Source organism: Equus quagga, chromosome 1 (genome assembly GCF_021613505.1).
Source record: "Equus quagga isolate Etosha38 chromosome 1, UCLA_HA_Equagga_1.0, whole genome shotgun sequence".
NCBI lineage: Eukaryota > Metazoa > Chordata > Mammalia > Perissodactyla > Equidae > Equus > Equus quagga.
Window position 1 is genome coordinate 62,427,457 of NC_060267.1, and position 14,342 is coordinate 62,441,798.

General features: G+C 37.1%; 1 protein-coding gene across 2 annotated transcripts in view; it reads left to right on the top strand.

The window, feature by feature from the left end:
• Window positions 1-14,342, top strand: part of TDRD7 (tudor domain containing 7) — a 75,721-nt gene that overhangs the window by 10,236 nt on the left and 51,143 nt on the right. For both annotated transcript variants that reach the window (XM_046681917.1, XM_046681926.1), the window contains 2 exons: window positions 4,235-4,308; window positions 6,598-6,815. In XM_046681917.1, the coding sequence (XP_046537873.1) occupies window positions 4,235-4,308; window positions 6,598-6,815 (292 nt within the window). The remainder of the gene's footprint in view (window positions 1-4,234; window positions 4,309-6,597; window positions 6,816-14,342) is intronic.

Here is a 14,342-nt window from a genome sequence, read left to right on the forward strand (position 1 = left end):
TTATTTTTATTTATGTGTATGTAAGTTTTTAAAAATACAAATTGGGTCACGCTATATGTCACTATTTTATAACCTGTTTTAAAAGGCAATATATTGTGAACATTTTCCATATCATTAAGTACACTTCTACATTATCATTTTTAAAAAATTATTTTATTGAGGTCATATTGGCTTATAACATTGTGTAAATGTCAGGTGTGCGTTATTATATTTCAGTTTCTGCATAGACTGCGTCGTGCTCACCACCACTAGTCTAGTTTTTATCCATCACCATACACATGTGTGGCTTTCCCCCTCCGCCTACCCCCTTCCACTCTGGTAACTACCAGTCTGTTTTCTTTATCTGTTTATCTTCAATATATGAGTGAAATCATATGGTGTTTGTCTTTCTCTGTCTGGCTTATTTCACTTAGCATAATACCCTCAAGGTCCATCTATGTTGTCACAATTTTGTCTTTTTTATATCGCCGAGTAGTATTCCATTGTACGTATATACCACACCTTCTTTATCCATTCATCCATTGATGGACACTTGGGTTGCTTCCTTATCTTGGTTATTGTGAATAATACTGTGACGAACATGGGGATGCATAAATCTCTTTGAATTGTTGATCTCATGTTCTTTAGATCAATACCCAGTAGTGGGATAACTGGATCATATGGAATAACGTGTCTACTCAGGCAAAGGAAACAAAAGAAAAAATAACAAATGGGACTACATCAGACTAAAAAGCTTCTGCAGGGCAAAGGAAACCATGAACAAAATGAAAAGACAACCCACCAACTGGGAGGAAGTATTTGCAAATCATATATCTGACAAGGTTAATTTCCAAAATATATAAAGAACTCATACAATTCAACAACGAAAAAGAACAACTCAATCAAAAAATGGGCAGTTAATGTGAACAGACATTTTTCCAAAGAAGATATACAGATGGCCAACAGGCACATGAGAAGATGTTCAACATCACTAATTATTAGGGAAATACAAATCAAAACTGCAATGAGATATCACCTTACACCCGCCAGAATGGCTATAATTAACAAGATAAGAAATAACAAATGCTGATGAGGATGTGGAGAAAAGGGAACCCTCATCCACTGCTGGTGGGAATGCATACTGGTGCAACCACTGTGGAAAACAGTATAGAGATTTCTCAAAAAATTAAAAATAGCAATGCATTATCGTTTTTACTGTCAGGGTAGTCCATTGTCCCATCACCTATTGTTGAATTTGAATGATTTCCACTATTGTAAGCAATTCTACAAGGAACATATTTGTAGAACAATCCTTACATATATTCACAACTAGTTTCTTAGAATAAATTGGTAGAAATAGAACATCTGGGTAAAAGGGTATACACACTAAGACTACTAATTTGTGCTCTAAACAGATTGTACCACTTATATTCTTCTAGAAGCATATGGGAGTGATCATTTACCTGTGTCCGTGCCAACATTGGGCATCAATTTTTTATTTGATACTCTAAAAGGTGAAAAAATGTACCTGTGTTTTAATTTCTATTTCTTTTATTTTAATTCTTATGGAAGTTATACTTTTGTTATTTTTTTAGCCCATTTATAGTTCTTCTATAAATAGAACGTCTTTGTCCTTTGCACAATTTTTCTGTTGTTTTTCTTCCTAATTTGTGACAGTGATGTATAAACTAAGGATGTTGACCCTTTGTCTTTAATATTTTGGCAGTATTTCCTCAGTTAGTTTAATTATGGCATTTTTGATGTCAGAAACTTTAAGATTTTATATAGTTACATTTATCAATCTCTTCCTTTCTGCCTTTAGGTATTATGCTTAGAAAAGCGTTTCTACCTCAATATTACATAATATGTCTTCTGTCTTTTAGAATTTTTCTGGTTTCATTTTATACATTTGATCTTTAATTCATCCAGAATTTATTTTGTTGTACAGTGTGAGAGTAGGAATCTTTTTCTGGTTAGCCAGATGTCCTAATATCAGTTATTTCATAATTCTTTCTTTCTCTGCTGGTTTTGAAATGCTATCTTTACCCATATAAATTGTTGTAAATATTTGACTCAGTTTCTGGGCTGTCCATTTGGAATCATTGATTACAAGTGTCAATAACCTTTACTCTCTCCTTTCTCCTCTCTCTACCTCCTAATTTGGTTTGTTGGTTCTATCAATGCTGTTATTACACCTGCTGCTCCTCACAGAGCACTTAGTAGACTTTGTTCTTATTTAGAGATTTTGTCGGTGCATTAATTCTCTATTGCTGTGTACCAGATTACCACAAGTTTAGCTGACAACACATATTTATTATCTCCTAGCTTCTGTGGGTCAGGAGTCTAGGCACCGCTTAGCTAGGTCCTCTGCTTTGATTCCTTTTGAGTTGTTCCTTAGTTCTGTCTGGCTCTTGGCCAAAGACCACCTTCCATTTCTTGCCACATAGTCCTCCCAAACATGGCCACTTGCTTCGTCAAAGCCGGCAAGGGAGAGATTATGCTAGCAAAATGGAAATTAAAGCCTTTTGTAGCCTACTTACTTGTAGTGCCCTCAACCTTGAAGTGTTTGCTGGGCTAGAAACAAGTTACTCGAGGGGAGGGGATTACACAGGCTGTGGATGCCAGGAGGCAAGGATCACTGAGGCCGTCTAACAGCTGCTCACCACAGTCAGCTTTCTCAACAATGTGTGTAGTCTGTGAGAGTAGGGGTGTGTTTTTTTGCTTATCATTGATCATTACTGTCGGACACAATGCCTGGCACACAGTAGGTCCCAAATAAATATTTGCGGGATAAGAACATGTCTCTAATAGATGGCATATGTTTAGATTTGGGGTTTTTGGGGGGACCAGTTTAAGCATTTGTCTTTTAAGAAACAAAATAAGTCTTTTATACTTATTGTTATAAAATTGGTTGGAGCTCATAGTCATATTACTGTGTTTGCTTTTCGTGTGTCCCTGTGGTTTCCCTTGAATATCTTTCTTTTGCTGTGTTGACTGTTTGCTTTCCTGTCCGTTAGACCTACCAATAGCAGTCTCTGCCGTTGTCTCCTGTACTCTCGCCCTTCGCTCACAACCCTCTGCTTCTACTAGAGCCCTCAAAGCTGACTCAAAGCAGGAGAAGGTTTCAGTTTACATTTTTAGGGCTCTGGTTCAAGGGAAGGGAGTGCTGTCTCTCTACCAGTTCAGCAACAGTAGGAGGTGGATATGATTTTGGCATCTTCTGTTATTTCCCAGATGCATTATCCACAAATGTGATCCCCTTATAATTGTGTAGCATCATATACTAAAGAAACTGTTATTGGTAGCCTACAATCTAATCATTTCTTTTAAAATTAAAATATTATAAGGAGGTGTGCCTCATTTCAAAGAATTGATCTAATTTTTAGAGTATTCCATGCCATCCAAAAATTGGGAAATGTGTGTGCTGTGTCACTGTCACCCACTCTAGTCCCCCACCCACTGCTGGGCAAGACATAGTCATTGATTCATTCAATCCTCCTCTTCATTCTTACAACATTCACTCTCCCTTCGTATACTAAGCACTGCCCTGGGCACTGGGAACACAGGTAATTAAGACACTTGGAGTCTAGTGAGAGAGACAGACATGAACACAAAGGACTTCTGTGTGTGTGTGTGTGGTTTATTTCTTTGTCCTCATATTTGGAAAAATCTTCCTACATATACCCAATATAATTCCTATAAAAGATTCTTTTGGTGAGGATCTATTTCTTCTTTTCTAAGTACTTATTTGAGCAATCTCCTCTCTGGTTTGAAGTGCTGTTTTATCATGTGCAAAGTTACAATGTAAATTGAGTGTTTCTAAACTCTCTACCATTTTACTTATCTGTCCAACTATTTTAAATGTTGTAATTTTATAATGCATTTCAATATCTAGTGATGCAAGTCCTTCAGTTTTTAGTTATATTCCAAAATTTCATTATGTTCAACTGTTTATTCTTTGCATGGTTTTCTTTGTTTTGTATTGCTAGTCCCTTAAAAGTGATTAATTGGAAATCTGAATTCCAAGTTCTTTAAAGTCCTAGTTTAAATTTAGCTTTATTACACTTTTCTCTGGTTGAATATGAAACATGAAAGCTGACCAGGTATCGTTTTCATTTTTGCTCGTTTTGAAATATTTTAATGACTTATTTTGCTGTTCAGTGCCACAGAGACTTTAAATGAAAAGTACAGTGTTTAAAACTTGGTATAGACTTTACTATTTGAATTTTAATTGGCTTTTTTTTATATACCGTAGGTTTAGCCCAAAGGCATCCCTTCCACCACCTTTTCAGATGCATCTCTCAAGAACCTGTACTAAGGAAATGAGTGGTATGTTTTCTAAACATAATCTTCATGATACATTTTGGCTTCTGGAGCCTCAGAACCCTAAGAAAAAATGTCTGCTGATGGCCTTTGACATTGCTCTCAACTTCTCCTACCTGGTGTATATGTCTCCTCATCTTTACTGATTTCTTTAAATTTCGAATGCAACTAAAGAGAAAATAATACCTCCAAGGATGTCATTATCCCCTGGCTTGAGGCCTCCCTCATGCCACACCTCTTGTGTTTTACTCCCATGTGTCACTTGCAGAGATACTTGTGCCCCTTGTCACCCTCTCACTCATTAGAGGGTATGATTTAAAGTACATAAATATGGGACTTCAACTCCTAAAATAGTTTCAGATACTCCACCATTTGAAAGCTGGGACCCTAAACTGTATGCAATGACTAGTAAGCATCTAAATATGAATATAAATGATTCATCAGGTTATAAAATCCAAAGGCGCTGTTAAGAAAATAGTAAGAGACATAATAAAGTCAAAGAATCTGAAGATTAGAAATGCATCCACTCATCATCTCATCTCCTCCAACCAAAGGGTAAACCCCCTGCTCATAGCCCGACACTGAGGGATACAGTGTTTTCAGAATTAGTGCTTATGTTTGATGAAATTTAAATATGATTTTAAGTGATTTGTTCTTTAAGTATGATTCTTTGAGTTGAAATCATTTTTTCCATAAGAATGTATCTCTGGTATTTCTAATGGAACTAATTGAACAATGTGATTTTTGTTTATATCAGTTACTTTTACCTATGCAGTTTCTGAAACATGACTTCTCAGTAAAGTTGTGTACCCTTTAGAGGTCGTAGATCCTTTTAAATTAAGATTTTCCACACAACCAAGAGGACTTGTTTCAGGAGGGTTGCCATTCCCCTGGCAGCTGAGATGCACACACTTACGCACCACCTCTCCTACACAACCTCTCCTACCTGCTGGCAGCCTAGATGACTTCCTTTATTTGTTTAACAAAAGGTACAGAAGCTTAGGTGACTCCAGTGGCCCCACAGAGCAGGTACACGTGCAAGGACTACGCAAGGTCAACTGCTGACACTCTCTCTTTAAGGGAAGGTCTGGCCAATTCTGAGAAACTCGTCTTTTCTTTTTGCCTACCCTTTTATATCATTATTTGGGAAGAACTTAAATAAATTAGCCATGCCTCTAATAGCAAACATATATGGACATCCTGGACCCTTCTGTTCTCTGAGCCAAACTAAGCCTTGGCAAGGCCAGGTCTCATTCCCCGGGGCAGGTGAAGCAGAGTCAGCATCCAGCCATCCTCAAGGAAGCTCACCCTTTGGCTTCCTGGCATCCTGAGGGGCCAGCATCCCCACACCAGCCTGTGTGTCTCTACCAGCCAGCTTAAAATCAAAGGAAAATCGTTGAATACCAGTGGAAATACTATCTGATTAAAATATGCACATATATTTTAATATACTCCGATCTGTATCCCATTGAGATTCAGAAAAAGTTTGGAATGAATTTCATAGTTTTTTCAATACCAGAACTGTCAGTTATAGTAGACGCTCAAGTTTCTTTATTGTCTTAGGGTGTTAACTCAGGCATTCTGAGATTTAGATACAAAATAGAAGTGAGTAAGAGAGCTAGCCAAAACTTTACAAATATTCACTTATGAAAGATAAATGATTTGGATTGGGGAGATAAAAACAAATCATTAATCTGTGGGCACCAAACATTTTATTTATGTTTATAAACCAAGACTAGGATGATTATTGTAGGTGGATCAATTTTTGAACTGTGTATTGCTAAATTATTATTTTTTTCTCCTTAGTAAAGTGGAAAATTGATATACCTTAAAACCTGAACTATTTTTTGTTTTCTATAAAATGTTCTTCAGTCTTACTATTAAGGCATTATCCTTATGCTCTGTGGAATATAGCTTCAAATTCGGCATTGTATATATGCCATTATTGTCTAAAATTTAGCCTTTCTTTGTTGCAGTTAGAAAATGATTGATTAAATAATACGTTTCATTATTATTTAAGAAGCAAGATCATCCTGATGTTTAAACTATGAAGCACCCTTTCAAAGTAAAGGGACCATATTTCCTCTGTGGTGGCTGTTGACCCTGCTGGTTATTTCAGGGTTAAAACTTAGACTGAAGCTGTCATGGTCCTGCTTTGCCTAATCCTGCTCGTTCTAAGTCCTTTGACCCTGGCAAGCCTGAAGTATAACGAAGCCTAAAGACTAACACTGGGTAATGGGGATGACCTAAAATGTTAAGCATTTTGGTTAATTCTATCATTTTTTTAATTTAAAGATAATTTAAATCAGACTGTTGAAAAACCAAATGTCACGCCTCCTGCCTCTTACACTTATAAAATGGATGAGGTTCAAAACCGCATAAAGGAAATACTAAACAAGCATAACAATGGTATTTGGATATCTAAGCTTCCACATTTTTACAAAGAGTTATATAAAGAAGAACTTAATCAAGGAATTTTACAGCAGTTTGAACACTGGCCTCATATTTGCACGGTACGTTTCTCCTTGTTCCTTCCTCCTGCTGCCTCCTTCCTGCCCCACTTTCAGATTTTGAGTTATTAGTCATATCACCTTTTATCCAAGGAGCACGAAGCACTTTATGTAGTATTGCTCCATTAATCTTCTCTCTAAGATTAACACATATTGGTTCTTATTTATAGGAGAAGTATGTCAAGGTTGAGGGCTGTGTGTGTTGTAATTGCTGTTTTTATATATTTTGTTTTAAATTACTGTTTAAATGCATTTAATATGTGATAATATATATACCATTTTGTAGTAAACTGCTACCAACAGCTACTGATAGCTTTGCCATTTTAACAAGTTGAACTTACTAGTAATGAAGCTCTTTTTTTTTTAACCTCAAATTTTATGTGCTTCTCCCTGAGCATTTTTAAAGACATTCAGCTGAACAAAGTTATTTTGGCTAATTATTTATAGAGTGCCTGATTTTTGTTTTAAAATTAACATAGGGTTCAGATTTAAAATTTTTACAAACTCCTTTGGAGAACAAAATTGAAAAGTGAGCTGACATCAATTTCCATACCTGTTCCTACTTGAGAGTCTCTTATTATAATAAAATGATGGATCAGAATACTTTGTTAAAAATCTTAGTTCAGCTAGAGATAGAGACAACTAGATTCTTCAACCAAAGTAACCAACTTTTAGATGTTTCTTAATGTTTTTATTTACATAGAATATATTCAACAACATCACTATTTTAAATAGTTATGTTTTAAATGGTAGCATTAGCAGCTCTTGGTGCTTCTCAGCTTGTAGAATTAAATATGCATGACAATTATTGTTTCATAGAGGTCTTTTATTTCTTTAATGTATGTTTTGGCCCCCAACCCTGTTGGGCAAAGTACAAGCCACTCCCTCTTTAGGCCAGCTTTTTTTTTTTTTTTTTTTTTGGTGAACGAAAAGTGGCCCTAAACTGACATCTGTGCCAATCTTCCTCTTTTTGCTTGAGGAAGATTGTCCTTGAGCTAACGTCTGTGCCAATCTTCCTCTATTTTATATGTTGGATGCCACCACAGCATGGCCTGATGAGTTGTGTGTAGGTCCGTGCCTGGGATCCAGACCAGCTAACCCTGGGTCGCTGAAGTGGAGTGCGTGAACTTAACCACTATGCCACCAGGCTAGCCCTGAGACAGTTTGTATTTTTGTAAGCACTTTTTCCTCCAGGCCACTGATACCCACTTGAGTCCCATGCACTTTCCAGACAAGAGTCACTGATTCATCCCTCCATCCTATTTATTCATACATCATTCACTGTGCACCCGTAGGTACCAGTCACTGCCTCAGGGCTGAGAACATCTAGGGCTGTGTGATGTTAGATTATACGGTGTGAAGTGGGAAAACAAGAAGAAATATCCAACTCTGGGAATACGGCTCTTCCCCTACGTATAAAGTCAGCAATGCTTATTAATCATAAGAATGTTAGCTCTGATTTATGTGGGATGTGGGGTTCTTATAATGGGAATTTCTAAGGTTGCTATTCGGTTCATTCCGTTTTTACTCCTTTCTGGGAAGGGTTTTCTCTCTCGATGCAGGTTTAGCAGTGTTGATGTCGAGGATGAACCCCTCACACTTCCCTAACTCGAGGGGCCTTCCGAGGTTTCGCCAGGCTGCCAATTTGAAGGTTCAGGGCTTCGAGATCCTTCTTGGAATGCATATGGTTCTTTTATTTTTTGAATCTGTAGACATTCATGAACTAATAACTTATCTTCAGTGAACGTAGAGCTCTTTTTTATAATCAAGATACACATATAACTCACTATTAAGCTTTGATGAAGAAATCATCTTTGGAGTAAATATTTTAAAAATTAACTTCACAGATTCTTCTTAATGTGTTACGTCTCTGGTTACTTTAATATTTTATACTCCGTGGTAATTACTAGTATTTGTGTAGCTGAATTTATGGCTTTTTTGGGGGAGAAAGTTTCAACCTTGCTACTTTACGTGTCTGCAAAGCCCCCAGATTTCTCTTGCTAAGATTGTAGGTGAGAGAATACCTATCTCTTTGGTGTTAAAACTTTACCTAAAATGAGTGGTTTTCCACTAAATTTCAGGTGCTGAAACAACTGACTTTTTATTTTCTGGTTGCTCAAATTCATCTCAGTTGCATGATTATTTTCTGTCCGGGCAGTGAAGCTGGAACATAAAGCAAAAATATAATAATAGCTTTCTTATCTATATGCTGTTTCTCTCAACTTTGGATAAGAATGTTTAGATGCAATCGCTATTAATTCTTAGGTATGAGAATTTGCTTAGTGAAGCATTGTGTCCAGGTTGCCGAAAACTGCCAATCTTATTAACATGTATTGATGTTTTTCAAAAAAAAATTTTAATAACCTCTGAATATGTTTTAACAGCCTACTGGTAAACAGTTTTCAACAGTTAGACCATGGTTATTTTTAGAGAGTTTTCAACAGTTACACCATGGTTATTTTCCCTTTCTTCTTACTTCTTGCTTTTCTTTGCTGAAAAGCAGAAACACTGATAGCGTGCCCAGGGCTGATACTGCTGCAAGCGGAGTCAGACAGTCTCAAACACTGCAGCATAGTTAGGGTAAGACAGACTTGGTAATGCATATCTCTCTGTATGGCTGCTTGTGTAGCTGAAGAAGAAATCCAAGTGCAGTGTATTTCTTTCTTTAAAAAAAAAAATGGTTTCTCCCTCAATCATGTAAAACATTCTATATAAAAAAGAGTGAAAAATAAAGTTATAAAAGAAATAAAAATCACCTATCGTCCTATCTCCCGGAGATAACCACTTGCAGGGATTTCCATTGGAATGTCAGAATGGGCAGTGTCAGCTTCAGGGACCAAAAAGCAGCTCGGAAATTTTACCTTCGTGGAGGCTCTAATCAGCTACCTGCTACAAGCCGCTTCACAAGGATGTTGGATGACATTTTAATGCAGGCAGAAGGATACTTTGAATCTGTTGTTCTTAACCTTTTGGATCTCCCCAACCACAAAATGTGGACCGAGAGTTAGGAAAGCTAAAGAGAATATAAAGTCATCTTAATGACGATGAACTGTTCATAGTGTTCCTAGGCAACTTGTGAGGGAAATGGAAATTGTACAGAAGCTGTTTGGAAAGGCAAACAGCCCGTGATGGTAAGCCTGTAGACCAAGGATACTGGAATCTAAGAATGCCCATTGGGCCCAGTATTTATAAAATGCTTCCCTGAGCCAGCCACTCACCTGGGTGCTAGGGGTAACAGTAAACAAGACAGACGTGGTTCTTGCCCTTGTGGAACTTACTACCCAAGTGGGGAAAATAAACATCGAGTAAATAGTGATAAGCTTTCGATTGTTATGAGGCTGCATAGGAAACAGGTAAATAGGAGGGCCAGACTGAGTCTGATGAGTCGAGAAAAGCTGCTCAGAGGAGGTGATTGTTACACTAAAGCTTGGCAGATGAGTTGAAGTAAGTTAGCCAAAGGAGTCAATTGAGGGAAAAGGCACCTCAGACACAGAAGCAGCTTGTGCCAAAGCCCTGAGACAGAAAAACGTGGCTTTTTCAGGAAACTGAAAGAAATTCGATAAAAAGAGAGTGGCTCAAGAAGAAACTCATGAGGCAAGCAGAGGCCAGGTTACTTAATTGAGGACTCATCATTTGGTAGAAGCTTAGCAGGTCCCTGCCACAACAGCACCCAGAATCCAGAGCTTCTGGCTGACTTTGCTTCCTAGGAAAGTTCCCAATCTTGTAACAATGATTGGTGAACACCAGGAAGTTTTGTCGAAATTCTCCAGTCTCTGAAACATGTGGAGAGAGAAATCTCTGCATTTCTACATGAGCCAGAATATCTGTCTTTAGTGCTTTATCTGAAGCTGCCTAGAGAGCTGGGGGGCTTGTTTTATAGCCAGGCAGGACTAGATGCACTCAGCTGAGAAGAATTTCTGCCAGGAGCCTCAAAGACCCGGGGTAGGAGCATTGGGAGGCAACTTCAGGACAGCAGGGGAAACACGCTGAGTTGGGCTGGAGGCACACCAGCCCTTAATCACAGAACAGAACGTTCTGTGAATGAGAACATAAAATGTTAATGAGAAAAAATGCTGAATTGCACTAATTATTCATGCTTTTAAAAGCTTTACTGTTAATTTGTATTTTACATCATTTTCCACCCATTAGAAATCACTCTGCTTTAAGTTGTAGAGTACTCAATTACCTTATTTTTTTAATTGAGGTCATAATGTTTTATAACATTGTGAAATTTCAAGCATACATTATTATCAGTTTTTATATAGACTGCATTGTGCTCACCACCAGTAGTCTAATTTTATCCATCCTTTTACCCCTTTTGCCCACCTTCCAACCCCCTTCCCCTCTGGTAACTGCTAATCTGTTGTCTTTGTCCATGTGTTTGTTTATCTTCCACATATGAGTGCAGTCATGTGGTGTTTGTTTTTCTTTGTCTGGCTTATTTCACTAAACGTAATACCCGCAGGGTCCATCCATCTTGTTGCAAATGGGATGATTTTGTCATTTTTTTATGGCTGAGTAGTATCCCATTGTATGTATACACCACATCTTTATCCGTTCATCAATTGGTGGACACTAGAGTTGCTTCCATGTCTTGGCTATTGTGAATAATGCTGCAATGAACATAGAGGTGCATAAGTCTCTCTGAATTGCTTATTTCCAGTTCTTTGGGTAAATACCCAGTAGTGCGATAGCTAGGTCATATGGTATTTCCATTTTTAATTTTTTGAGGAATCTCCATACTGTTTTCCATAGTGGCTGCACTAGTTTGCATTCCCAGCAGCAGTGTATGAGGGTTCCCTCTTCTCCACATCCTCTCTAACATTTGTTATTTTTTGTCTTGGTGATTATAGCCATTCTGATGACGAGTGTGAGGTGATACTTAAGTGTAGTTTTGATTTGCATTTCCCTGATGATTAGTGATGTTGAACATCTTTTCCTGTGCCTATTGGCATCTGTATATCTTCTTTGTAAAAATGTCTGTTCATATTCTCTGCCCATTTTTTGATTGAGTTATTTGTTTTTTTGTTGTTGAGTTGTGTGAGTTCTTTGTATATGTTGGAGATTAACCCCTTGTCAGATACATGATTTGCAAATATTTTCTCCCAGTTGGTGAGCCATCTTTGTTTTGTTCCTGGTTTCCTTTGCTTTGCCAAAGCTCTTTAGTCTGATGAAGTCCCACTTGTTTATATTTTCTTTTGTTTCCCTTGCCTGAGTAGACATGGTATTCGAAAAGATCCTTCTAAGACTGATGTCAAAGAGTTTACTGCCTATATTTCCTTCTGTTTAATGATTTTACATCTTACCTTCAAGTCTTTAATCCATTTTGAGTTAGTTTTTTTGTATGGTGTAAGATAATGGTCTACTTTCATTCTTTTGCATGTGGCTGTCCAGTTTTCCCAGCACCGTTTATTGTAGAGGCTCTCCTTTCTCTGTTGTATGTTCTTGGCACCTTTGTCGAAGATTAGCTGTCCGTAGACATGTGATTGTATTTCTGGGCTTTCAGTTCTGTTCCGTTGATCTGTGTGTCTGTTTTTGTACCAATACCATGCTGTTTTGGTTACTGTAGCTTTATAATATATTTTGAGGTCAGGGATTGTGATGCCTCCAGCTTTGTTCTTTTTACTCAGGATTGGGCTTTAGCTACTCGGGGTCTTGGGTTGCCCCATATGAATTTTAAGATTTTTTACTCTAATTCCGTGAAGAATGTCATTGGGTTTGCGTTGAATCTATAGATTACTTTAGGTAGTATGGACATTTTAACTATGTTTGTTCTTCCAATCCATGTGCATGGAATATCTTTCCATTTCTTTATATCGTCATTGATTTCTTTCAGTAGTGTCTTATAATTTTCATTTTTTAAGTCTTTCACCTCCTTGGTTAAATTTATTTATTTTATTCTTTTTGTTGTGGTTGTAAGTGGGATTGTGTTCTTGAGTTCTCTTTCTGTTAGTTCGCTCTTAGAGTATAGAAATGCAACTCATTTCTTTAAGTTGATTTTGTACCCTGTAACTTTGCTGTAGTTGTTGATTATTTCTAGTAGTTTTCCAATGGATTCTTTAGGGTTTTCTGTGTATAAAATCATGTCATCTGCAAACAGCAAGAGTTTCACTTCTTCATTTTCTATTTGGATTCCTTTTATTTCTTTTTCTTGCCTAGTTGCCCTGGCCAAAAACTCCAGTACTATGTTGAATAAGAGTGGACACCCTTGTCTTGTTCCTGTTCTCAAAGGGATGGCTTTCAGTTTTTCCCCATTGAATATGATGTTGGCTGTGGGTTTGTCATATATGGCCTTGATTATGTTGAGGTACTTTCCTTCTATACCCATTTTATTGAGAGTTTTATCATAAATGGATGTTGGATCACTTTCTCTGCATCTATTGAGACAATCATCTGATTTTTGTTCCTCATTTTGTTAATGTGCTGTATCACATCGACTGATTTGCGGATGCTGAACCATCCCTGTGTCCCTGGTATAAATCCCACTTGATCATGGTGTATGGTCCTTTTAATTTGTTGCTGTTTTAGGTTTGCCAATATTTTGTTGAGGATTTTTGCATCTATGTTCATCAGCAATATTGGCCTGTAATTTTCCTTCTTTGTGTTGTCCTTGTCTGGCTTTGGGATCAGGGTGATTTTGGTCTCATAGAATGAGTTAGGAAGCATTCCATCTTCTTCAACTTTCTGGAGTAGTTTGAAAAAGATAGGTAATAAATCTTCTTTGAATGTTTGTTCAATTTCTCCAGAGAAGGCATCTGGTCCTGAACTTTTATGTTTTAGAAGGTTTTTGATTATTGTTGCAACCTCTTTGATTGTGATTGGTCTATTCAGATTCTCTGTTTCTTCTTGATTCAGTTTTGGGAGGTTGTATGAATCTAAGAATTTATCCTCTTTTTCTCGGTTGTCCAATTTGTTCGCATATGGTTTTTCATAGTATTCTCTTATAATCTTTTGTATTTCTCTGGTATCTGTTGTAATTTCTCCTCTTCCATTTCTAATTTTATTTGAGCCTTTTTTTTTTTTTTTTAGTGAGTCTGGCTAAGAGTTTGTCACTTTTTTTTTTTCTTCTCAAAGAACCAGCTCTTAGTTTCATTGATCCTCTCTACTGTTTTGGGGTGTTTTTTTTTTAATCTTCATAAGTATCTCTTTAATTTCTACATTTGACATATATATTTTTTCTTTTCTTTTTTTTAATTTTTATTTTTTTCAGATGTACATCACATTTCGAATTCTGTATACATTACATCATGTTCACCACCCGAACACTAATTATAGTGCATCCCCTCACATGTGACCCTAATCACCCCTTTTGCCCTCCCCCTCCCCCCTTCCCCAATGGTAACCACCAGTCCAATCTCCAGTGCTATGTGTTGTGTGTTTTTTTTGTCGTTTTTATCTTCTACTTATGAGTGAGATCATATGGTATTTGACTTTCTCCCTCTGACTTATTTCACTCAGCATAATACCCTCAAGGTCCATCCATGTTGTCACAAATGGCTGGATTTCGTCATTTCTTATGGCTGAGTAGTA